Genomic DNA, 26,518 nt, shown 5'->3' on the forward strand with positions numbered 1-26,518 from the left:
CAGCTGTCTCTTTTCACTGTAATAAAACTTCTGCTACACAAAAGCTCTGAGTGATCAAGCCTTGTCTCTGGCCTTGGATCGAAATTCTCTCCTCTGGAGGCCACAAATCTGACACCATTCACTATAAGCTATCAGCAGGTAAATCAAAAAAGTTTGTGCACAATTTTTCTATCCATCTTAAATTGTAAGAATGAAGTGTTCCTATCACTGGGGGTCTTTCCAAGTTCTATAGCTTTCTGTCATCTTCATTTCCTATTATCTCCCACATATTAAAAGAAAGTGGGAGGAAACTCAGTGGCATATATTTGTAGTTCTCCTTTCAAATGGCAGAACTTGCCGTGGTCTGTTCATTATTCTTTTTATCAATCAGTTGCTTACAATCTATGTGGTATAATTTTATTTTACAGTTTCTCTACTTCATCCCCCCTGTCATTTCTTCCTCACCCCAAACAAAGAAACCAGTCAGATTGTTTCCACCAGGTTGTGAAGGATTTTAAACCAAACTCATTATAGGGAAATTCAAGAAAATTAACCTCCTTTTAAAGGCTCCAAGTCTTTTCCACTGCCCTTTTAGTTTAGCTGACACAGTTAGTCAGGCCTTTACTCACTGGGCGTCTCTGTGTGTTTCTTCCTGCTTGGTCGGGATGGTCTTCACCTCTTCTTGATGAGAAGCATAGGCTCAGTGGAAAATTATCTCCAGGAGTGTTTTATGAGCCCAAAACCTCTCTGAACCACAACTTTTCTAGGAGATGCCTCTAGGAGATTTTAAACTTGTGGTTGTATTTACTTAGAGGCCTCTCCTTCCCACCACCCTTTGACCTCAGGGATCCAAGAATTAGCCCAGGTTGGACCTGACATCTGTGTAGAAAAAAATGAGGGCAGAAATTGAAACCATCTTTGCTGTTGCTCATCCTTATCAGATTGGAGACAAAGAACCATTACCACCTTCTCTAATGTAGTAGATATCAGATTATCTTCAATTCACTCAAATACCAGAATTTCTAGTGATTAAAATAGCAAGGGATAAATTAAAAACAAGCTCTTCTTTCACCAAGAAGCCTAGGATGTGGGAAGAATAGAACAAAGAATCCACTTTGTCATGAAACTGAGCTGCAACACCAGCCTCCCTGTTGTGGTGCAGTATCAGGATCATCTTAGATGGTTTATTGTTCTCTTCAAAGCCACTTAAGACTCCCCAGTTCTATGAGGTGATTGCACCACTGCCAGAAAAGTACTCTTTCCCTTCTAGTTTTCTCCAGTCCTGCCCCTAGGACCAAGTTCTAGTTTCTTTCACTGATCAAATGACCAGCCTTTCCTTTCTTTGTTACCCCAAAATCCTATCTTCCTAACTTCTAGCCTCTATCACCAGATCTGGGAGTGAGAACACCATCAAGCATGGAGAGTCCCCCAGAAAAGATATTTCCTATTTCATTGACAGTACTTTAATAGCCAATTTTATTTTGTTTGCTTTTGATAATTGGGTAACCTAGTCATTCTGATTGGCAGAAAAATTGTTCACAGCTCTCTAGTAGTCAACGGAGCTGGTTGAGAATAGGAAGGCACTGGATTCAGGAATTGTTGTGCTTTCCTGAAAAATAATCATAGTATTTGATGGATATATGACATCTTTTTTTTATTTTCTCCTTTGAGGGTCTTCATAGGCATTTAAAGGTTTTTTCCCCTCCTTTCAGAATCTTTATCAGTATTCATCCATGGTGAGGCAGATGTAAATAACTTCATTTTATAGTTGGGAAACAGAAGCCCTGAGAAGTTAAAGGATTTGGCCAGAGTTATGTGTAAAGCCTGGGTTCCACATTTCTTTGACTTTCAGTTTGGTTCTTTGACCAAGGATTGAACTTTTTAGAAGTATATTCCCTAGTCCTTTAACTGGGAAGATATAGATTAAACCTGAAGGGAATCATGGGATTGAACTATGCTCATTTCTCTCTTTTAACAGGCTGCTTCTGGGCCCCTTGACATGTCTCTGCCTTCTACACCAGACATCAAAATCAAAGAAGAAGAGCCAGTGGAGGTAGACTCATCCCCACCTGACAGTCCTGCTTCTAGCCCCTGTTCTCCACCACTTAAGGAGAAGGTAAAGCTGTCATCTGAACTTTAACTGATAGATGATGTTTTGATGTGACAGTTGTATAAACATAGTGTGATACAGAAGGATTGATTATGTTTAAATAAATGTTAATTGTTTAGAGGATTTATATAAATTACACCTATTCTCTGACCCAGCAACTCCACTTCTAAGTCTGTATGGAAGAGAAATTAGTGCATAGGTCCACCAAAAGAAGTATATAAGGATGTTCATAGCAGTTGTATTCATCAGTTCAGTTCAGTCACTCAGTCTTGTCCAACTCTTTGCGACCCCTGAACTGCAGCACGCCAGGCCTCCCTGTCCATCATAAACTCCCGGAGTTCACCCAAACTCATGTCCATTGAGTCGGTGATGCCATCCAACCATCTCATCCTCTGTCGTCCCCTTCTCCTCCTGCCCTCAATCTTTCCCAGCATCAGGGTCTTTTCAAATGAGTCAGCTCTTCGCATCAGGTGGCCAAAGTATTGGAGTTTCAGCTTCAACATCAGTCCTTCCAGTGAACACCCAGGACTGATCTCCTTTAGGATGGACTGGATGGATCTCCTTGCAGTCCTGGGGACTCTCAAGAGTCTTCTCCAGCACCACAGTTCAAAAGCATCAATTCTTCGGCACTTAGTTTTCTTTACAGTCCTACTCTCACATCCATGCATGACTACTGGAAAAGCCATAGTCTTGACTAGCTGGACCTTTGTTGACAAAGTGATGTCTCTGCTTTTTAATATGCTGTCTAGGTTGGTCATAACTTTCCTTCCAAGGAGTAAGTGTCTTTTAATTTCATGGCTGCAATCACCATCTGCAGTGATTTTGGAGTCCAAAATAATAAAGTCAGCCACTGTTTCCCCATCTGTTTGCCATGAATTGATAGACCAGATGCCATGATCTTAGTTTTCTGAATGTTGAACTTTAAGCCAACGTTTTCACTCTTCTCTTTCACTTTCATTAAGAGGCTCTTTAGTTCTTCTTCACTTTCTGCCATAAGGGTGGTGTCATCTGCATATCTGAGGTTATTGCTATTTCTCCCGGCAATCTTGATTCCAGCTTGTGCTTCTTCCAGCCCAGTGTTTCTCATGATGTACTCTGCATATAAGTTAAATAAGCAGGGTAACAATATACAGCCTTGACATACTCCTTTTTCTATTTGGAACCAGTCTGTTGTTCCATGTCCAGTTCTAACTGTTGCTTCCTGACCTGCATACAAGTTTCTCAAGAGGCAGGTCAGGTGGTCTGGGATTCCCATCTCTTTCAGAATTTTCCACAGTTTATTGTAATCCACACATTCAAAGGGATTGGCATAGTCAATAAAGCAGAAATAGATGTTTTTCTGGAACTGTCTTGCTTTTTCGATGATCCAGCAGATGTTGGCAATTTGATCTCTGGTTCCTCTGCCTTTTCTAAAACCAGCTTGAACATCTGGAAGTTCACAGTTCACGTATTATTGAAGCCTGGCTTGGAGAATTTTGAGCATGACTTTACTAGCTTGTGAGATGAGTACAATTGTGTGGTAGTTAGAGCATTCTTTGGCATTGCCTTTCTTTGGGATTGGAATGAAAACTGACATTTTCCAGTCCTGTGGCCACTGCTGAGTTTTCCAAATTTGCTGGCATATTGAGTGCAGCACTTTCACAGCATCCTCTTTTAGGATTTGAAATAGCTCAGGTGGAATTCCATCACCTCCACTAGCTTTGTTCATAGTGATGCTTCCTAAGGCCCACTTGACTTCACATTCCAGGATGTCTGGCTCTAGGTGAGTGATCATACCATTGTGATTATCTGGGTCGTGAAGACCTTTTTTGTATAGTTCTTCTGTGTATTTTTACCACCTCTTCTTAATATCTTCAGCTTCTGTTAGGTTCATACAATTTCTGTCCTTTATTGTGCCCATCTTTGCATGAAATTTTCCCTTAGTATTTCTGATTTTCTTGAAGAGATCTCTAGTCTTTCCCATTCTGTTGTTTTCCTCTATTTCTTTGCATTGATCGCTGAGGAAGGCTTTCTTATCTCTCCTTGCTATTCTTTGGAGCTCTGCATTCAGATGCTTATATCTTTCCTTTTCTCCTTTGCTTTTCGCTTCTCTTCTTTTCACAGCTATTTGTCAGGCCTCCTCAGACAACCAATTTGTCTTTTTGCATTTCTTTTTCTTAGGAATGGTCTTGATCCCTGTCTCCTGTACAGTGTCACGAACCTCCATCCATAGTTCATCAGGCACTCTATCAGATCTAGTCCCTTAAATCTGTTTATCACTTCCACTATATAATCATAAGGGATTTGATTTAGGTCATACCTGAATGATATAGTGGTTTTCCCCACTTTCTTCAATTTAATTCATATTCATAATAGTAAAAAAACTGGAAGCAGTCTAAATGTCTTTCAACAAGAGAATAAATAAATGGTATATTTCTAAAATGGAGTACCACATGGCATTAAAACAAGAATAGGCTAATGATATATACAACAATGTCGACATTATGTTGAACAACAGCAACAATAAATTTCAGACACAAAAGTACGTACCACGTGAAGCCATTTACATCAGATTCAAGAAGAGGCAAAACTGGGACTTCACTGGCAATGTATTGGTTAAGACTCCAAGCTCCCAATGTGGGGGGCACGGGTTTGATCCCTGGTTGAGGAGCTGACATCCCACATGCCACATAGCCAAGAAGAAAAAGTAAAGAAGAGGCAAAACTATTTGAAGATGATAGACTTCATCTTCAACTCTACCTCTTTTTATTTTTGTAATTGGAGGAAACCCTTTACCTCTTGAGGGAAGGTATGAATTAGGAAGGAACACAGGAGAATGTTCTGGGGTGCTAAAAATGGGCTTTGTTTTTATTTTACATATATAGTTTTGTTTTATCCTTTAAATTTATATACTTTATGTATATTGTACTAGATCATATATGTTGTACTACTTCAATTAATAAGTGAAAATGAAAAATCACATAATTCATAAATTGAACATTAAACCATTTAGAAAAAAAATCTTCCCAAAGGAACATATTTTAGTGATTCAAAGGGACTATTTATCAGAATTCTTAGTGTTACTTTTTTAAAGCAAACAGTTTGTGAGATATTATTTTTTATAAATTTATTTAAATATAGTACACATACAGAAAAGCACATAAATTGTGAGTATACTGCTTACTGAATTTTCACAAAGTTTACAGTGTATATAACCAACACCTTGAAAATACTATCAGAACCCTCAGGAGTCTGCTTATGCCCCCTTCCAGTCTCTACTGTGCTACCTGTGGTTACTGTTTAGTATCCACTGTGAATAGAGCATCTGTACCTCATCTTAACCTTCCTCCAAAACTAGTTTGCTAACATCTCAAAATGATCCCCTCCATAAACATTGCAGCTGTCCTCCCCGCTCCTCTTTCCAGCAGCAGCCAAGTCCTAGAGGCTGCTTAGAGATGTTTTCAGGGCCACTATGGGCACTGGCAGTCTAAGGTCCTAATGGGTCAACAATGGGAAGCAGTTTGTTTTATCACAATATGGTCATTATTCAAATTTCCATAGCCCTTTTTTTAAGGGGGTCTATAGGAGAGACTCTCAAGAGTCTTCTCCAGCACCACAGTTCAAAAGCATCAATTCTTCGGCGATCAGCTTTCTTCACAGTCCAACTCTCACATCCATACATGACCACGGGAAAAACCATAACCTTGACTAGACGGACCTTTGTTGGCAAAGTAATGTCTCTGCTTTTTAATATACTATCGAGGTTGGTCATAACTTTCCTTCCAAGGAGTAAGCGTCTTTTAATTTCCTGGCTGCAATCAGCATCTGCAGTGATTTTGGAGCCCCCAAAAAATAAAGTCTGACACTGTTTCCACTGTTTCCCCATCTATTTCCCATGAAGTGATGGGACCAGATGCCATGATCTTCGTTTTCTGAATGTTGAGCTTCAAGCCAGCCTTTTCACTCTCCTCTTTCACTTTCCTCAAGAGGCTTTTGAGTTCCTCTTCACTTTGTGCCATAAGGGTGGTGTCATCTGCATATCTGAGGTTATTGATATTTCTCCCAGCAATCTTGATTCCAGCTTGTGCTTCTTCCAGCCCAGCGTTCCTCATGATGTACTCTGCATATAAGTTAAATAAGCAAGGTGACAATATACAACCTTGACGTACTCCTTTTCCTATTTGGAACCAGTCTGTTGTTCCATGTACAGTTGAGAGTCCCTTGTACTGCAAGGAGATCCAACCAGTCCATTCTAAAGGAGATCAATCCTGGGTGTTCATTGGAGGGACTGATGCTGAAGCTGAAACTGCAATACTTTGGCCACCTCATGCGATGAGTTGACTCACTGGAAAAGACTCTGATGCTGGGCAGGAGGAGAAGGGGACAACAGAGAATGAGATGGCTGGATGACATCACCGACTCTGGACATGAGTTTGAGTGAACTCCGGGAGTTGGTGATGGACAGGGAGGCCTGGCGTGCTGTGAGTCGTGGGATCGCAGAGAGTCGGATACGACTGAGCGACCGAACTGAACTGAACTGATAGGAGATACTTGGAGAAGGCAATGGCAAGCCACTCCAGTACTCTTGCCTAGAAAATCCCATGGATGGAGGAGCCTGGTAGGCTTCAGTCCGTGGGGTCGCTAAGGGTCGGACACGACTGAGCGATTTCACTTTCACTTTTCACTTTCACACTTTGGAGAAGGAAATGGCAACCCACTCCAGTGTTCTTGCCTGGAGAATCCCAGGGAAGGGGGAGCCTGGTGGGCTTCCGCCTATGGGGTCACACAGAGTCGGACATGACTGAAGTGACTTAGCAGCAGCAGCATAGGAGATGCTGGATTGCTTTATCACCAGTCTTATACTTGTCTTTTCCCATTAGAGATTAGTGGACACTTGCACATCAAGTTTAGAATGAAAGTACCTAGATCATGAAAAATTATAATGCTCCTGGAATTTCCCTTTTGGTCCAGTGGTTAAGACTCCATGCTTCCACTACAGGGGATGCAGTTTCAATCTCTGGTCAGGGAACTAAGATACCACATGCTGCACAGCATGGCCCCAAAACAAAAATTATATCACTCCTTAGAATTTATATGATACTGTAATGCTTCTAGATTTCAAGTGGTCTTCCAACTGTCACCCACTCATATTGCCATTATCCCTGGAAGGGAGATAACCAAAGGTCTTAACTCAGCATTCCCTCTGAATGGGTGAGTGAGGTGTGGATCCATGATCACCATGGAATCAGGTCATGATTTACCTTAGTAGCCTGAATGCTCTTTCCAATAAATTTATACTAGATTTTACCAGCTCTGTATTTCCCTACAAGCAGCCCCTTAAAGCATTTTGTGATCTCTTGGTTCTTCTCCCCAGGATGTTGCCCCAAAGCCTGTTGTGATCTCTACTCCCACGCCTACCATCGTACGCCCTGGCTCCCTGCCTCTCCATTTGGGCTATGATCCACTTCACCCAACCCTTCCTTCCCCAACCTCCGTCATCACACAGGCTCCCCCATCCAACAGGCAACTGGGGTAAGTATAGAGAGCAGGGAGAAGCAGCAAAGCTTAAATCTCTTTGCTCTGTATGAAATTATTTTATAAAATAGAGACTTTCTGAATTCTCAAGGAAAACAAGCTACTGAGATTGTGTCTCAAAATGAATTTTTTTCACCCTGTAAACAGAATCTACTGTACCTTTTTGGTAGGCAAGCAAGTATTTATTTGAGTGTGTACTTCCTTAATTTGGAGGTTTAATACTTATTCAGCCTAAAAGAAGCCTTCAAACTTTAGGAAGTTCATTATTATGGTTGAGGTCACACAGGGAAGTATATATTTAGTTCTTGGCCTCAATTTTATAGAAGTTTATGGAGGAACTACTGAATAAGGGGCTGAAACCCATTAAGTCATCTATTTTTAAGTCTGATTGTTCCCCTCAGTCCCAGTTAAGGTTCTTGGTCTTTGCTATTCCTAATTTTGTCTGTCTGTTTGTCTTCACTCCTAGTATGGCCCATGCAGATTTCCTAATGGGATGACTTAAGATCTTGTCTCCAGGTACCCATGGGTTAAGAAATTGTTGTCAGGCTTCAGCCTCTGAAAGCTTATTGTTCTCTAGACCCATTAAGAAAAATACAACGGGATGGCTTCCTTCTTAGACAGAGTAGAACAAAACATGGAAAGGAACAGGAGTAACTTACTCAGATTTGGCTATCGTATGACATAATGCAGCTTTTCAAGATGGCAACTTTGGTAGAAGTAGTCCTTGTCTAAGGCAGCACAGAATTTATACATGCCAGTGGTAGGAATGTTTATTTATTTGTTCTAAACTCAATAGTTAGCTTCCCACCCAATTGAATTCAGTGGTGTTTGCTTAATTTGCAAGGTATAAAGGTCTTGCCATTTCTCTCCATCTATAAGGTAAGGTAAGTAGCATTCCCTGCTTTATCTGCCATCATGAGGGTGTCAACATTTTACAGTGTTACCATAACTAGAAAAGACTGGGAAATCTGCTATAATTACAGGAGGAAGATCATTGGCAAAAGGGTCTGTATTGTGAGCATTTCACTTCATATCTCCTCTAGGTCTCCTACAGGCTCCCTCCCTCTCGTCATGCATCTTGCTAATGGACAGACCATGCCTGTGCTGCCAGGGCCTCCAGTACAGATGCCTTCTGTTATATCGGTGAGCTCTGTAGTTGGGGCATCCAACCCTACCAACACATGAACCCCTCCCTTCCACCTGAATGCTCATAAACACACATGAGCCCCAGGGAAACATGGGCTCTGGTCTGTATTAGTTGAGCATGGCAGCCTGCCCATACTTTTCACTAACCTCTGCCAATCCAGCACTATGGAACACTAGACAAAGGCTCATCTGGACCATTGGCTCCTGGTCTAGAAATTGATCTTGCCAGCTTGCTGATTGGCTTATTTCACTTGGCACCAAGCACCTCACAAATTGCCCACCACTTTCCTCAAGATCCAGCCTCAGCCTTTCCCATAGAAACTGTCACAGCACTGAAGGATTAGATCCCCTATTCTGTGGTGCTCCATGAGGGAAGGTATTTCCCAGACTTTCTGCATGCCCCATGGGCAGGGTGCATAGAACAGGCCCTAATGTGCCAGCCTCAAAAGCACTTCATTTGGGCAAGCTGCTGCCCCACTAATAGCATTATGTTCCCTTCTGATTTTTCTTCCTTCTCTTGATCTAGCTGGCCAGACCTGTGTCTATGGTGCCCAACATTCCTGGTATCCCTGGCCCACCAGTTAACAGCAGTGGTTCCATTTCTCCCTCTGGCCACCCTATGCCATCAGAAGCCAAGATGGTGAGTACATCCCAACCTGGAGCAATGCTGGCCCTTCTGAAAGAAGTGGTATCTTCTGGGGCTTGCAGAGCTAAAAGACTTCCCCAGTTGTGGGGTCTGGAGAAGAATAGACTCTGATTCATGACTCTTATCTCCTCTCTTCCACCTTTAGAGCCTGGTACATAGGCCATGGCAGTGAAAAGAAGCAGCACAGATTGTTTGGATGGAACTCTTGCTGTTTCAGTTCCAGGGTGACAGATGGAGGGTGGATGAGTGGGCAGGAGAGCTGGCCAAGAGGTGAATAACTGCGTAACCAGCCCCTGGCCAGGTTCCAAGGTAGAGCTTTCATCTGGACTCTATTGCTTCAACAGCCCCCACCCTCCAACTGTGCCCAGGATGATAGTGAGGGAACAGAGCAGGTATTTTAGGGTCATGTGCTCTCTCTCTCTGTGTCATTTTCTTTTAATCCCTTTGTTAAGGGAAAATCAGTGGGAATTTTGTCTGTAAGACCAGTAATAAAATCTAAGCCCACTTTTCTCACCCTTAATAAAATCTCACCCTTGACAAGCTATTTCTTCTTATCTTTTACCGCAGAGACTAAAAGCTACCCTAACCCACCAAGTCTCCTCAATCAATGGTGGTTGTGGAATGGTGGTGGGGACTGCCAGCACCATGGTGACAGCCCGACCAGAGCAAAGCCAGATCCTCATCCAGCACCCTGACGCCCCGTCCCCTGCCCAGCCACAGGTCAGTTAGACCCTTAGATGGGGGAACCAGCTTGTCGCTATTACTCTTTAAGTCATATCTGTTTTTTCAAGGAGCAAGAAAATGAAGGAGGAATGGATTTCAGCCTTCTGGGCTTCGACTTGCACTTTGTTTCTTGTTGACAGTTTGACAGTAGCAAAATGCACCCTGCTTTATCCATCCTTTTGTTAGACAAAATGCAAGCAGACTGGATAATGCAGAACTGCCACAGAGGAGGTCTCAGTTTTTGTTTTCTGCTTTTTTGTTATTTCTACATGTGCGTGCTCTATCTGCAGAGCCCTCTAAAATATGACAGAGCCTCATTTCAAGCTACTTTATACAACAAAGTCTCTAGACTCTCCTATCTTAACCCCCATCAACCCCCAAAAAACTTAACTGATTATATTTATACAAAAATCAGATACTAACAATATATTAATAAAATATGATGTCACAGCATTAAGATGGCTCAGTAAACAAACACATACCCCGAAAAACAGTTTAATCTCCTTATCAGTTTAATCTCTTTTTATCAGGAGAAATTAAAGTCTTAAGAATGCCAGAGAGATCTTTAGAAGCCCAGTTTTTTTTTTTTAAGGAGGCCTCGGTTTTACTAAGTTTCTTTGGAAACCGAGTAAGCCTTGGTTTCGTATTGTCTGTACTGGTCAGGTGACAACAACCTGATATCAGTTTGTAGAGTTACATCTTTGACCCACCCCCTTTTCCTGATGTCACCACCTGATTCATCAGTTACCACCACATGTCCTAACATTTAATGACCTTATGCTGCCTTAAAGCTTGGCCAACAACGAAAGCTTTCAAGTTTTCTTGTTAGAAGCTAAACCTGCCCACCTTCCTGTAACCCCAAAGCAGCAGCCCCCTTGCCCACACTGTGCTGCTTCCCCTTGAGGAAATGACATGACTTCATTTTTCAGTTCAGTTCAGTCGCTTAGTCATGTCTGAGTCTTTGCGACCCCATGAATCACAGCACGCCAGGCCTCCCTGTCCATCACCAACTCCCAGAGTTCACTCAAACTCATGTCCATCGAGTCGGTGATGCCATCCAGCCATCTCATTCTTTGTCGTCCCCGTCTCCTCCCGCCCCCAATCCTTCCCAGCATCAGAGTCTTTTCCAGTGAGTCAACTCGTCGCATGAGGTGGCCAAAGTATTGGAGTTTCAGCTTTAGCATCAGTCCTTCCAATGAACACCCAGGATTGATCTCCTTTAGAATGGACGGGTTGGATCTCCTTGCAGTCCAAGGGACTCTCAAGAGTCTTCTCCAGAACCACAGTTCAAAAGCATCAATTCTTCGGCGATCAGCTTTCTTCACAGTCCAACTCACATCCATACATGACCACTGGAAAAACCATAGCCTTGACTAGACGGATCTTTGTTGGCAAAGTAATGTCCCTGCTTTTTAATATGCTATCTAGGTTGGTCATAACTTTCCTTCCAAGGAGTAAGTGTCTTTTAATTTCATTGCTGCAGTCAGCATCCGCAGTGATTTTGGAGCCCCCCAAAAAAACTCTGACACTGTTTCCCCATCTGTTTCCCATGAAGTGATGGGACCAGATGCCATGATCTTTGTTTTCTGAATGTTGAGCTTCAAGCCAACCTTTTCACTCTCCTCTTTCACTTTCCTCAAGAGGCTTTTGAGTTCCTCTTCACTTTGTGCCATAAGGGTGGTGTCATCTGCATATCTGAGGTTATTGATATTTCTCCCAGCAGTCTTGATTCCAGCTTGTGCTTCTTCCAGCCCAGCGTTCCTCATGATGTACTCTGCATGTAAGTTAAATAAGCAAGGTGACAATATACAATCTTGACGTACTCCTTTTCCTATTTGGAACCAGTCTGTTGTTCCATGTACAGTTCTGACTGTTGCTTCCTGACCTGCATACAGGCTCCTCAAGAGGCAGGTCAGGTGGTCTGGTATTCCCATCTCTTTCAGAATTTTCCACAGTTTATTGTGATCCACACAGTCAAAGGCTTTGGCATAGTTAATGAAGCAGAAACAGATGTTTTTCTGAAACTCTTGCTTTTTTGATGATCCAGCGGATGTTGGCAATTTGATCTCTGGTGCCTCTGCCTTTTCTAAAACTGCTTGAACATCTGGGAGTTCATGGTTCACATATTGCTGAAGCCTGGCTTGGAGAATTTTGAGCATGACTTTACTAGCGTGTGAGATGAGTACAATTGTGCGGTAGTTTGAGCCTTCTTTGGCATTGCCTTTCTTTGGGATTGGAATGAAGACTGACCTTTTCCAGTCCTGTGGCCACTGCTGAGTTTTCCAAATTTGCTGGCATATTGAGTGCAGCACTTTCACAGCATCATCTTTCAAGATTTGAAATAGCTCAACTGGAATTCCATCACCTCCACTAGCTTTGTTCGTAGTGATGCTCTCTAAGGCCCACTTGACTTCACATTCCAAGATGTCTGGCTCTAGGTCAGTGATCATGTTATCGTCATTATCTTGGTCATGAAGATCTTTTTTGTACGGTTCTGTGTATTCTTGCCACCTCTTCTTAATGTCTTCTGCTTCTGTTAGGTCCATACCATTTCTGTCCTTTATCGAGCCCATCTTTGCATGAAATGTTCCCTTGGAATCTCTAATTTTCTTGAAGAGATCTCTTGTTTTTTGTATTCTGTTGTTTTCCTCTATTTCTTTGCATTGATCAGTGAGGAAGGCTTTCTTATCTCTCCTCGCTATTCTTTGGAACTCTGCATTCAGATGCTTATACCTTTCCTTTTCTCCTTTGCTTTTCCCTTCTCTTCTTTTCACCGCTATTTGTAAGGCCTCCTCAGACAGCCATTTTGCTTTTTTGCATTTCTTTTCCATGGGGATGGTCTTGATCCCTGTCTCCTGTACAATGTCACGAAGTGGTCAAACAGGAGATGGCAAGAGTGAACATAGACATTCTAGGGATCAGTGAACTAAAATGGACTGGAATGGGTGAATTTAACTCAGATGACCATTATATCTACTACTGAGGGCAGGAATCCCTTAGAAGAAATGGAGTAGCCATCATGGTCAACAAAAGAGTCCAAAATGCAGTACTTGGATGCAATCTTAAAAATGACAGAATGATTTCTATTCGTTTCCAAGGCAAACCATTCAGTTATACAGTAATCCAGGCCTATGCCCCAACCAGTAACACTGAAGAAGCCGAAGTTGAACGGTTCTATGAAGACCTACAAGACCTTCTAGAACTAACACCCAAAAAAGATGTCCTTTTCATTATAGGGGACTGGAATGCAAAAGTAGGAAGTCAAGAAGCACCTGGAGTAACAGGCAAATTTGGCCTTGGAGCACGGAATGAAGCAGGGCAAAGGCTAATAGAGTTTTGCCAAGAGAATGCACTGGTCATAGCAAACACCCTCTTCCAACAACACAAGAGAAGACTCTACACATGGCTATCACCAGATGGTCAACACTGAAATCAGATTGATTATATTCTTTGCAGCCAAAGATGGAGAAACTGTATACAGTTAGCAAAAACAAGACCAAGAGCTGACTGTGGCTCAGATCATGAACTCCTTATTGCCAAATTCAGACTTGAAGAAAGTAGAGAAAACCACTAGACCATTCAGATATGACTTCATTTTTAGTTACCACTAATTCCTTTCCTTCTTATTCTTCCCAAGTTTCATTTGGTCTATTCTCTTGTCTCCATTCCCTGCATGTATTATTAAGTTGCCTGTGAGAGAATAGGATTCCATCATTTCCTTTTCCTCATTCTCCTCCTCCATCCAGTCTTTATGTGTGCACCAGTGAGCTCAGGGCAAAGAGCAAGTTGAAAATCACAAGAGAATCTGTGTCAGCTTCCCTTAGTACAGTGAGAAGCAGCAACCCCAAGGCCTGTAGCTTACTAAAATGAGTTTGAAATTCCTTCTCCACTTTTTTTCTTTTGAGGGAGAGACTATTAATCTGAATAATTAAAATTATCTCTTCATTATCTATATTACTGGAGCCTATGTTTCAGTAGGGCCTGAAGTAGAATAAGATTCTGTTTTCTTATGAGTTTATGTTTATCTTCATGCAACTGATTTGAGCTCTGGCATTTGGAAACTACCAATATATATGTTCTCTAATAGCAACAGATTCAGGAAGAATTAATTTTTGGCATTGTTTTATGTTACATAGTTTCTTTTATACAGATGGCTGACCTTTCTATATTTTAATTTTGACCATTATTATAAGATTGGTCTATCTTCTTTGAATACATACCAGCTAACAGAAAAGGAAGATGATTCAAAAGTGCTTTAGAAACAGGAGACATCAGCCTAAAGTTTAGAAACAAAAGATAAGGGCTTTCCTATTGGTCTGGTAGTTAAGAATCCACCTTGAAATGGAAGGGACACCTATTTGATCCCTGGTCTGGGAAGATCCCACATGCCGTGGGTCAGCTGAGCTCAGGGTCCACAACCACTGAAGCCGGAGTGCCCTAGAACCCATGCTCCACAACAAGAGAAGCCAACAGAATGAGAAGCCCTCACAAAGCAACTGGAGAGTAGACCCCGCTCACCACAACTAGAGAAAGTCCATGCACAGCAACAAAGACCCAGCACAACCAAAAATAAATAAATATTTTTTTAAAAAAGGTGGTCTCAGGGACTTCCCTGGTGGTCCAGTGGTTAAGACTTCACCTTACAATAGAATCTTATATTTCAATCATAAAAAAAAAAAAAAGACTTCACCTTACAATGCAAGGGGTGCAGGTTTGATCCCTGGTTTGGAAGCTAAGTTCCACGTGCCTCGAGACCAAAGAAACATTAAAAAAAAAAAAAAAGCTCAATTGTAATAAGTTCAATAAAAACTTAAAAAAAAAAAAGATGGTCTTAAATCACCAATTTGTAAAGGGATTTAAAAATGTTTTTCTCTTTAAAAACAGAACAAACAAAGCAGAAAAAAGGACCATTGTTGAGGATGACTAATAACTGATTATAAAAAAAAAGAATATACTAGGGGTTCCCTGGTGGCCTAATGATTAAGATTCCAGGCTTTCACTGCCACGGCCCAGGTTTAGTCCCTGCTCAGGGAACTGAGATCCCTCAAGCCTCGTGGTACAGCAAAAAAAAAAGAATATGCTAATTCATATATCTCCATGATAGCTCGTATCTCACTGATAGTAAAATCGCTTCTCCTTTTCTGAAACTTCCAGCAGGTAGTTGTTTGTCTATATTGCCTTGCCAAATCAGTAATTTTCCAATTTTTTATTCCATAGTCTCCCTGAAAGTTCCCCTGACACTTCCCCTGATTTCCTTGCCCACCATATTTCCTGTTAAGAAACAAAAAATGATCCTAGTTTCATTTTTGTCTGTCTCAGAAATAATCAGAATTTCCAACTGAACCGTAGTTTGTCTAAGTGTGGAACTGAGAAGACTGGAAGGGAACAGGAGGCAGAGTGGGGAACTGGTGCAGGAGAGAGGCCAAGGAACACAGTGCGGACTCTTGCTGTGGTGACAGAGGCTGCGCGGCCCTTTAACCAGATCTTCGCCAGATCTTACGTCAGGTTTAATTTGGAAAGGATTGACATTCCCTTCAAGTAACTCCTCTTCCTTCTGGGCAACAGGTCTCACCAGCCCAACCCACTCCTAGTACTGGAGGTCGACGTCGGCGCACGGTTGATGAAGATCCAGATGAGCGGCGACAGCGCTTTCTGGAGCGCAACCGGGCTGCAGCCTCCCGCTGCCGTCAAAAGAGGAAGCTGTGGGTGTCCTCCCTAGAGAAGAAGGCTGAGGAACTCACTTCTCAGAACATTCAGCTGAGTGTGAGTGGGTCCTGGGTGCTTATTAGGATTGTTGAATCTGGAAAGTGATGTTGAATCATGAGAAAGGAGGACAATATAGTAGAAGATGATAATTCTTTAAATTAAGATGGATTCAGAACATATGCCAGGAAGAATACAGAAAGAATGTCTTACCAGTCAGACTTGAAATCTCTTCCCTGGGGGCTGGAAAGGACAATCACCATCTAATCCCAAGTCTGCTACGGAATGAGTCATCCATAGACCCTTTTGGATGAAGGAAAATAAATGAAGTGCCCCAGGGTACTCTCTTAAATCATCAGTAAAATCTGACTGGTAGGGGAACACCTCGAGGGAAAGTATTTGTCCAGATAATGCAGCTTAATAAAGAAAGGCCTCTCTGACCTTCTGAGATGGCCTAACTCTATGAAGTGTGTTTCTTCCCTGAATGAGCTTTCTTTCACTTAAAAAAAGAAAAGAAAAAAACCACACAAGTACAAATAGAACAGTTTTAATCCAGATATTTTCTTAAATATTTTTCCTTTCTTCTGATTTTTTAAAAATATTGTTACAAAGGTAATATATTTATATAACATATATGTAGTATACACATACATACATACACACAGAGAAATATAGATTAAAAATAGTCTCTCTTCAGTATGTCTTTCCCAGTCTCATTCTGTTCCTTGTAGATAAGTTTGTACCTACAGACCTATATATATTTCTAATATTTTTTTCATTTTTTAGCTTTTGTAGGGGAGCCAGGGAGGGACTGTATGCCTGTTTTAACATAAAGCAGTTATCTTCTGGAGATCTAGTCATGTATACAGAGAACCTACCTCATTTTTTTCAATAGCTGTACAATGTAGCGTTCTATAGTTTGGTTATAAGATTCAGATATTTATATGTTTTTAATTTTTTGCCAGAACAGCAGTGCTGCTGTGTACATTGTATGCACTTGAGTAAATAGCTCTGTTAAATAGATTCCTAGAAGTAGGCTTTCCTAGTCAAAGGACATATGTATTATTAATTTTTGTGCAATCATATTTATCCTACAAAGGAGAATTTTTCTGTGTAAAATTCCTACTTTTGTTGTAAGCCGCTCCTGTCATTGAATTTGTGGCCATATTGGCCCTGGGCTGTCTGAAGCCTTGCTGGATCTTTTCTAGATTCGAAGGAGAAAATCCAGGCAGCCTTCTGTCCTCACTCTGAGGATAGTCACTGGGGCTTCAAGAGTGGAGCATGAATTTTCTTCATATTCTTTTCTTACCTTCCTCCTCAGAATGAAGTCACATTACTACGCAATGAGGTGGCTCAATTGAAACAGCTACTGTTAGCTCATAAAGACTGCCCAGTCACAGCACTACAGAAAAAGACTCAAGGCTATTTAGGTGAGTGGCTCACAACCTAAGCAACGTCAGTCAGTAAACTGTAGGTAATGAGTATCTCAACTGTTTATAATTTTATAACCCCATTCTGAATGTTCCGGGGGGCCCAGACAGATGAGTAAGCAGCCTTTGTAGAACAACCAGTCCTGCCAAAAACTTTTTTTTGAGAACAGTGTAGTTTCCTAATTATCTATCTTTTTGGAGATAAAAGGTAGCAATATATATTGGGTACCTGTTTTGTATGAGGCACTGAACCATCTTCCCAGTTCTCTGATGAAATAGATACTACTTCCATTTATACTCACTCATATTAGTCTCTTACTTGAAGTTACACCGCTGGTGAAATGGCAGAGCCAGGATTCACGTCCAGCTCTTCTTATTCCAAAGCCACCATCTTAGTCTAAAGAGGATATAACAGCAGATATAACCCGTGGGGGTTGTCAAGCATTGAGTTTTGGCGGTATGTTTTATCTTTCTAATGACAGGATAATGTTGGTTTCTGTTTGTAACCTGTGAACACATAATATAGGGCTAGGAAGAGCTGGTCACAGTCATGCTCTGGATAAGCACAATCCTGAAATTAAAATTACTGTGAATAATTTGCTTATGGACAGTGAAGACTAATAAATCATTTCCCTTTACAAATTAAATTCATAGAAATGTTGGCTATCAAATATTGATATATTGAATTATTTTTCCATGAACTCTTTATCATTTCAAAGATATGTTCCCATAGAAAGTGACCACATCACCGATTTTAAACATCTCTATTTAAATTTAATTTAAATAAAAACTCATTGAAAAAGACCCTGATGCTGGAAAAGATTGAGGGCAAGAGGAGAAGGGAGCGACAGAGGATGAGGTGGTTGGGTGGCATCACCAACTCAATGAACATGAGTTTGAGCAAACTCTGGGAGATAGTGAAGGACAGGGAAGGCTGGTGTGCTGCAGTTGATAGGGTCACAAAGAGTCAGACACGACTTAGCGAATGAACAATTTTAATTTTAATGTGTACTTCAGAGTACATTCATTCACCCAGCAGATATTGATTGAGCCTGTTCTAGGCACTGTTTTACATGCTGAGGGCGTAGTATGGAACCAAATAGATTAAAGTCCCTGCCTGTAAGGGGCTTATATTTTAGTGGGTGAGACAGACAATAAACAAGATAAATAGGTACAATATATATTATGTCAAATAAGAGTAAGTGCTTAGAAGAAAAAAATAAAACAGGGAAGATGAATATGAAATGTTAGCAGCAGGGTTGAAATTTTAGATGAGGTGTTTTTTGACTTTTAAGGAATTGAGAGAGCTAGCCACACATTAATATGGGAGAAAAGTACTGCAAGCAAGAGCAGCAACAAATGCAAAGACCCAAAGTGGGAGCATGTCTGGCACATTCTAGAATCATCAGGGAGGCTAGTGGGGCCAGATTGGAGAGAATGGGGACAAGAGCACATTCGGAGATGAGGTAGGAGAGGTAATGAGAGCATTTTTCTTTAGGGCCTCATCGGTCATAGAGAGGACTTCAGGTTTTGCTATACTTTGGGGACCCACTAGAGGGTTTTCAGCACAATAGCACCATGACTGATCTGACTTAGTTTGAAAAGGTCACTCTGTTAGAGAATGAGGAATGAATGGGCAGAAGCGGGCAGTCCGCTTAAGAGACTGTCACAGTCATGAGCAGAAGAGGATGGAGCCTTGTACCGATTGGTGGTAGTGAAAGTGGTGAGAAGGGATTTAATTCAGGATATATTTTGAAGTTAGAGCAACAAGGTGTGATGATGGCTCGACGGGACAGTGTATGTGAGGAAAAAGAAGAATCAAAAATTGCACCCCCCCAAAAAAAAATTGCACCAAATTGTTTGGCCTGAGCACCTACAGGAACAGAGTTGCTATTGGTTGAGATGGGGCAGGTGTCGGAACAAGTGGACTGGATGGTGTATTAAGGAGCTCAGATTTGGAAGCCTCTTAGGCTTGCAGGTGGTGCTGTCAAGCAGGCAGTTGTACGAGTCTGCGATTCCAAGGAAAGGCTGAAGGTACAACTTTGGCAGTCAGTAGAAGATGGTTAGTTTTTAAAGCCGTGAAACTGGATGAGATGCTATTGTCAAGACAGAGTGCGTAGGTAGAAAAAAAGAAGTCCCAAGACTGAGCCCTGGGTGCTCCAACATTTAGAGGTCAGGGAGATGAGAAGGGACCCATGAGAGACACTGAGAATGAGCAGCCAAACAGGTGGGAAGAAAACCAGCTGAGTTAGCTGGGTATGATGTTCTGTAAGCCAAGATGAGAAAGTATTTCAGGAAGTTTAGTGATTGGCTATTTCAGATCCTTTTGATGGGCTAAGGAAGACGAGGACTGAGCATTTATCCGTATGAAGTCTGTATACAGTAGGGTTTCTATTCAGTCCCCACAAGAACTCCAACACGTAGTTAGTCTTTGAGATCACTTGTTACCGCAAAGATATATTTAGTTCTTTCTGGGTGGTGTGGACATTGCTGTGAGTGCCTGACACAAGACCAGCGAGACACTGTCCTGTCTTTGAGAGACTCATAGGTAAGGTAAGCACAAATGTGCCAACGAGCCCCTAGACTGGGAGCTTCCTGAGGATAGGAAGTCTGTTTATTCTCTGTATACCCCGGTGCCTGGCACACCGCCAGTACTCGGTAAATCTTTGATGAATAAATGAAGTATGCTCTGAAAGCACAAACGATGAAATAGTTAAATTTCCTGAGCATAACAAAGAAGGCTTCACAGAGGAGGTAATATTTAAGTTGTGAAAGAAGACACCGGCATTTATCAGGAGGTCAAAAATACAACCAACTGTTGGAATGTGCCCTTACTCTGCACATCTCTGTTCAAAGAGCCAGAGAGGCCATCCCATGTTTAATGAAACTCCCTGACTGTTGAGCAGCGTGGGGTACCTTTGTATGCACCTCAGACACTTGTGTTTAGTAGTAAAATGTTATTGTCACTTTACGTGGTGTGGTATAACTCAGAGTAAATGTGTTAAGTCATTAATGCCCAGCTAGGAAGGCAATGGCAAGCCACTCCAGTGTTCTTGCCTGGAGAATCCCAGGGACGGCGGAGCCTGTTTGGCTGCCGTCTATGGGGTCGCACAGAGTCAGACATGACTGAAGCGACTTAGCAGCAGCAGCAGTTGACAGTCAGGAGGGTCTGACAGACCTCATGTAGTTGGTTGTGTTAACAACCTTGGCCAAGGACTGGTCATCCATAACATGATTTGAGTGTAGCTTGGTATTTATTAGGTTTATCTGTAGTTCAACTTCATGCTAAAGGAATACTAAAAATAATAGAATGATTGCAGTATTGTGAGCATTAATGAGAGGATAACTTAAAAAAAGATTTATTTTAAATCACCTTTAAAGACATGAATAAGAGGAAGAGTGTTCCAATGTGTTAATGAACTATGCAGAGACCAAGAAGCCAAGTAGTGTAATTAACATGTTGGTGATTTGCTTTATTGGGATAAATAGGTTAATTTTGGCCTAGCTTACTTCCCTTCTCACGACTAGTGGTTTCCTAGCCCATTTGTGCCTTACAAGCCAAGATTCTGGGACGTCTCTCCCACTAAAAATATGGGCTTCATTTTCCTTTGGGGTCCTTTAGAAAAGTAGTTGTGCCTACTTCCACATTCTGTTTCCTAACCACTTGCTCTGTTTTTTGCCCTGCTTCCTGACAGAAAGCCCCAAGGAAAGCTCAGAGCCAACGGGTTCACCAGCCCCTGTGATTCAACACAGCTCAGCAACAGCCCCAAGCAATGGCCTCAGCGTTCGCTCTGCAGCCGAAGCTGTGGCCACCTCAGTCCTCACTCAGATGGCCAGCCAAAGGACAGAACTGAGCATGCCCATACAGTCGCATGTGATCATGACCCCACAGTCTCAGTCTGCGGGCAGATGATGCCTCCCCTGGTGGAGAGGTCCCCAGCCAGAGCTCGCCCGCCCGAGAGCCAAGAGAGATGTCATCCTATCCTCTCCCATCTGCCTTGGACATGGCGATATGGGGGAGGGAATTGCGTGTTGTGAGTAATGGTCAGATGTGGGGCTTTTCTCACAGTCGTGTACGTTGACACCTGTACTAGGAGCCTCCCAGCCCCAGAGCCACATAGATCATTCCCCAAGAGGGAAGTTTCTGATGTCCCCACAGCCAAAGGCCTTTATAGATGGTCTGAACAATCGCCCTGCCCACGCACGTGTGCCTGTCTCCTAACACTAACGCTTGCACTTCTGGGGTTCAGTTTCTCAGTTGTCTCCCTTCCCTCCCAGCCGTGGGGGCACCTTGATCCTGAGCAGCATGCCACTTCCTGCTCGGGAGAGGGAGGCTAGAGTTGACAGCATATCACTGCTGACCCGTCCCTAGCCACCCCGTGGACTCAGGACTTCGTCTCCCAGTAGCTGCTTGTTGGTCCCATTTCCCCCTTCATAAATTCTAGTTAAAACATTGACTTATGGAGAATGTAAGGTTACCTCTGATGTATGAAATAGCAGTATTTCCCAGCTCTTCCATAAACTTTAGCCCTTCTCCTTACCGGCCACCAAAAACAAACAAACAAAAAAATGAAACCTTAAAAGTTCCGGTACTTTCTCATTTACTTCAGAGCTATTGGGGTACCTCATTTTCTGTCTTGAGTTTTCCCAGTCTAGTGGTGGGGTCTTTTCCACCTCCCACTAAGCCTTAGCAACCTCATCTTACGGCCTTATTAGATACCGCTCAATAGTGAAAAGAGAAAGCGCCTAGGATCTGACTGGTTGATTCCCTTCCCCTCCCTGCCCTATCCTCCAGGACAGACAGGGACAGTGTAGTTTCAAAGCTTGTTCCATCAGGTCACTGGATTATGTTTTCCAGCAGTATACCAGCCAAAGCGTACCTACCCCTTTGGTCATCTTACACTCCTGTGCCTCTCTGTTCATCCCCCTGCCTGCATCCCTGCCTCTGTCTTCTGTAATTGGTTCTGACGCAGCCCTCTGGAGGCTGTCATGTGGGGGACTTGTGCTCCCTCACTCCCCTGACCCCCCTCTCTCAGCCTCACACACCTATCTTCCTTTATGAGCAAGGGTCTTACAAGCACGAATGATCCTCACTGGATCTACCTTCTCTCACGACTCCAAGCCTAGCCTCTAGGTCTCCTGGTTCTGTAGTGTTCCTTTCGCTCTTTTCTGCTCTCTGCCCCCTGGATGTGAGGCTTCTCTGTAGTCTAAGCCCCAGGACTCTGAGGCATTCTAGCCAAGGTCCAGAGTGGGTTTTCTTGAGTATGAGGTAGGTCAGAAGGAGGCGCGGGAAGGGGAGGTGGCATACTGATGTCCACCAAAGATCCCTGTTTGTTGAAAGGTCCAACCTGCTGGGAAATTAGTGACTGTTGCTCTCAGCCATTCTTACTTTGAAAAGTTGGGTTGCAGGGGGGACGTTTTTATCCCTCTTGCCCCTCTTTCTTCCCCATTAACACTTCTCGTCTTCCTTTGGCTCTGAACTATGCAATTTCTACCAAGGCCATAGGAAGCAGTCCAAAGCCAGAGGCCTGTGGATAGATAGGTCAGCTCTAATAGCCCTTCAGTATGAATCCCTTCCAATTGTCCCAGAGCCACTTTCTGCCATCTGCCCAAGCCAGTAATGTCCCTTTCTCTTTGTCTCTCTCTTGCCTGCCTCCATCTTATACATGCACACAGAGTAACTGCCAGCTTCCTTTCTTATCTTCCAAAATTGGCTGTCAGAGAGGAATGAGGAAACGGTCTAAACTACAAGATCCCTGTCTCCTCAGACTGATAAACTGGTGAGCCAGCCAGATGACATGTTTACTGCATTTGTTTTTAATTTCCCCTCCTGTGTTCAGAGCTGGTGCTGAAGAAGCCACACCTGGTGAAGAGAAAGGAGAGAAAAACATGGTTTTCTCATCCTCCCCCACCCAGGACCCAACAGGAACAGCCCCTGAAGTGACTCAGACTAGCAAACGGCACGACAGATGGTCAGGATGCAGGTTACCACCTCCGGGGACTCTGCTTGCCTTTAAAACTTCACAGCCATACTTACGCTCAGGACATTTCCTTTAGATGGTTGTTCTCTGGGATTTTCTCCTGCCTCAGCTGTGTTTAATTTTTTGTTATCTTGATTTCCCGCTAGCAGCCTTGCCCTAAAGCTTGACTGAGTTTATGGCTCCTAAGGAGCCTTCATAAGACCCTTGGCTATTTTTCTTCCCCCTTTAGTCAGGTGTTCTTCAAGTTAAGAATCAGGTTGGCACTGCGCATGTGTGCTGCCTCGCTGCTTGACCTTGAGGGAAGTTGGAGTCCCTGCTGGTCTTCCCTGGGTAGGATGTCAAGTCTATGGAGAGGGTCTTAATTTCTTAGTCCTCCTGTCTAAGTCCTTATTTTATTTTCATCAGTGGGAAGTTAGTCCTGGGGACCTGAGAGGCACTGGCAGAACCTTAGTAAAGCAGCAGTGAGATGCGGGAGGAACACAACAGGACCTCCCCCACCCCATACAGCTCTCTTGTTGGTCCTTGGTCTCACTGAGAAGGCAGAGCAATTGCTTGAACTGAAGCCTCTCCTGTAGTCAAGGAGAATGACACTTACCTCGTTACTGCAGCCAGCTGTGTGGCCGCTCACCCCTGCTCCTTACCTTCCAGACCCACCTGAACCAGAACAAACATCATGGAGGGTGTCACTTATTCCTTCTTAAGGACCATGGCCTTTCTATGGGCCTAAGGGAGGATACATTCTGAAAGGGGCTGGGAATGGGCTTCCCTGGTGGCTTAGATGGTAAAGAATCTGCCTGCAATGCAGGAGACCCAAGTTCCATCCCTGGGCCAAGAAGATCCCCTGGAGAAGGGAATGACTACCCACTCCAATATTCTTGCCTGGAAACTTCATGGACAGAGGAACCTGGCAGGTTGCAGTCTGTGGGGTCTCAAAGAGTTGGACACAACTGAGTAACTAACACTTTCACTCTTAAGGGAAGACATTTTCTGAAAGGGGCTGGGAATATTGATGCCTTGGGACTTTTCTAAGTGAACACAGGACTCAGCCCTCCCACTCACTCCAAGGACACAGCTGCTAGAGATGCAAGGCCACAGAGGAAGGAGCCAGAACCAGGTCTTCTGGTTCACAGACTTTTTGCCACGTTGTCTTAAAGCTTGTTTAGAGTTGAAAAGTCTGAGAAAGCCTCCCACTCTATTAGGAAGGACTAGAAGGAGTAGGACCTCCTTTGCTTCATCTTTCCCTGTTGGTTGCACGTCCCACAGCTGGCTTCCTTTGGCCTCTGGTCCTCCCCTTGGCCCTAAGCGCTCAACTGTACACTCTTGGTGGCAGTAAGGAGGAGGTGGCCTAACTGAACCCCATTCTGCTGCCGTCCCTATGCCTGTTCTGTTGTTCCAGTTCCTTTCCTGATTCACTGCCCTCCAGCACCACCCATCCTGGCAGACAGGGTGCTTAACCATAACAACGCCCCAACTGCAGCCTGAACCACCAAGCAGACACCAAAGTATTCCTCCCCTGTTCGCCCACACTGAGAGGCTCCTTGAAAGGTGCTAGCCCTGACAGCTCTTCCCCACAAAGACCCCATTTCTTTCCTAACTTCCTTCCCATCCCCAAGTCATTATTTTTCAGTAATATTATACATTGTATACACAGGAAGGAAATGTACTCTTTTTTTTTTTTTTTAATGTCATAACCAGTCTGTTTAGAATCCAGTCCTTCTAGCTGTATATCACATATGCCTTTGTTGATACACTCTTTCTGCTTTCTTTAGACTTTTGTTTGACAGGGGTGGAGGGAAGAGCAGGACAGGTGAGGATCATAAGACAAATGAAAGGATCCTGCCCTGCAATCCTACTTCAGCCTCCCACAGCCCTCATTACCCGCTTCATCGTAAAGAACCGATTTCTCTGTTTCTGCACGCACACATGCGGGTGCGCCAGGCCTAAGCGCCACACTCCAGGGTGGCAACCCGGCAGGAACGAGCAGAGATGGTCGCTGGCCAGCATTCCTGCCCTCCAGACCAGTGCATTCGTCTGTTTGGGGTCAGGCTCTTCCCTGGAGGTGCAGGGCAGCCTGAGGCAGCTTACTTCCTCTGCAGGTGCAGGTTTGTGTCACAGCTGCTCGAGTTTCTCTTTTTAGTGGGGGCTGGTAGCCTAGAGCTGTCTCATCAGCAGTCACTTCTGGTGAGTGAAGCTTTAGCTGTAAGAGGTGGCTATGAGCACTAGTTTCAGTGACTTTCCCTTAGGGCAGTGGTTCCCAGAATGTGGTCTGGGACCAGAAGGACCATCATCTGAGAACTTGTTAGACATGCACGCTCACCCCGTTCCAGACATACTGAATCAGAAATTCTGGAGATGGGCTCTGACAAGCACTCAGAGCCATTCTCAGACACACTGAAGTTTGAGAACCATTGCCTTAGGGGCTAGCTGGGAAACCCTTGTAGGATGTCCCACCCTTTGCCTTAGCACTAACATTTTTCCATTTTGTCCAGTCCCTCCCTCCACTGCCATTAAAACAACACCACTCATCTCAAAATCTAGATTTGTCTTCCTCTACTTACCCCTAAAACCTGTCCTGCGTGGATCCAGGCAGGAGTTGGCCCATACTCCCTTGCAGACGGATTACTACATGTTCTTTGTTACAGGATGGACCAGCTGTCCTGTTCTCCCACCCACCCCACCCCCAACACACCTTTCAGGCAGGGAGATGAGCCTCCAGCCCCAGTAGTGGAAGCCATAGTCTCCTGACATAGTATCTGTTGAAAAGAAAGCTGTGTGTATCTATGGTTATATCTCTGTTCATCTGTATATCTTTGACATGTAGCAACACCTCTCCATGTCATTAAGGAACTTGACTCTGGGTCTGGGTTTCCCCAGTCCCCAGTGGTGGACTTTGACAGGCAGGAGGATGCAGTGCTACAGGCTGTTTTGTTACAAAACTGTCTTCTCCCTTTCTCCCCCCACCCACTGCAGCATGATCCCTGTGAGCAGGTTCTCACAGTCTCCTGGGACGGGGCTGAGGCAGAGGCTTCGCTCTATTCTCCCTTCCCGTCCCTCCTCCTCTCCCCTCGCCACATAGCAGTTACCCCCAGCCATGCCTTCTCCCTCTCCCAATCTTGCCCTGACATATATTGTGCCTTATTTATGCTGCAAATATAACATTAAACTATGAAGAGAACCACTGTTCTGTCTGATGCTTCAATAATCTACAAGTCCCATTCTTTCTGGGAACTCACTGGGCTCTCATGCCTGTGATCTTCACTCTCCTAATTCTTAGGACAGAAAGAGC

At 43.5% G+C, this 26,518-nt stretch overlaps 1 protein-coding gene across 4 annotated transcripts in view; it reads left to right on the forward strand.

The window, feature by feature from the left end:
- The window catches only part of LOC129536215 (cyclic AMP-dependent transcription factor ATF-7), a 96,306-nt gene extending 69,896 nt beyond the window's left edge, over positions 1-26,410 (forward strand). For all 4 annotated transcript variants that reach the window (XM_055394974.2, XM_088836881.1, XM_055394975.2 and 1 more), the window contains 8 exons: positions 1,958-2,095; positions 7,443-7,600; positions 8,647-8,746; positions 9,276-9,389; positions 9,963-10,115; positions 15,684-15,881; positions 17,143-17,251; positions 20,947-26,410. In XM_055394974.2, coding sequence (XP_055250949.1) covers positions 1,958-2,095; positions 7,443-7,600; positions 8,647-8,746; positions 9,276-9,389; positions 9,963-10,115; positions 15,684-15,881; positions 17,143-17,251; positions 20,947-21,164 — 1,188 coding nt within the window. In that variant the 3' untranslated portion in view covers positions 21,165-26,410. The remainder of the gene's footprint in view (positions 1-1,957; positions 2,096-7,442; positions 7,601-8,646; positions 8,747-9,275; positions 9,390-9,962; positions 10,116-15,683; positions 15,882-17,142; positions 17,252-20,946) is intronic.
- The last annotated feature ends 108 nt before the right edge of the window (positions 26,411-26,518 follow it).

The sequence above is a fragment of the Moschus berezovskii genome, chromosome 6 (assembly GCF_049115385.1).
Source record: "Moschus berezovskii isolate FMDL1 chromosome 6, NW_MosBer_1.0, whole genome shotgun sequence".
Classification (NCBI taxonomy): domain Eukaryota; kingdom Metazoa; phylum Chordata; class Mammalia; order Artiodactyla; family Moschidae; genus Moschus; species Moschus berezovskii.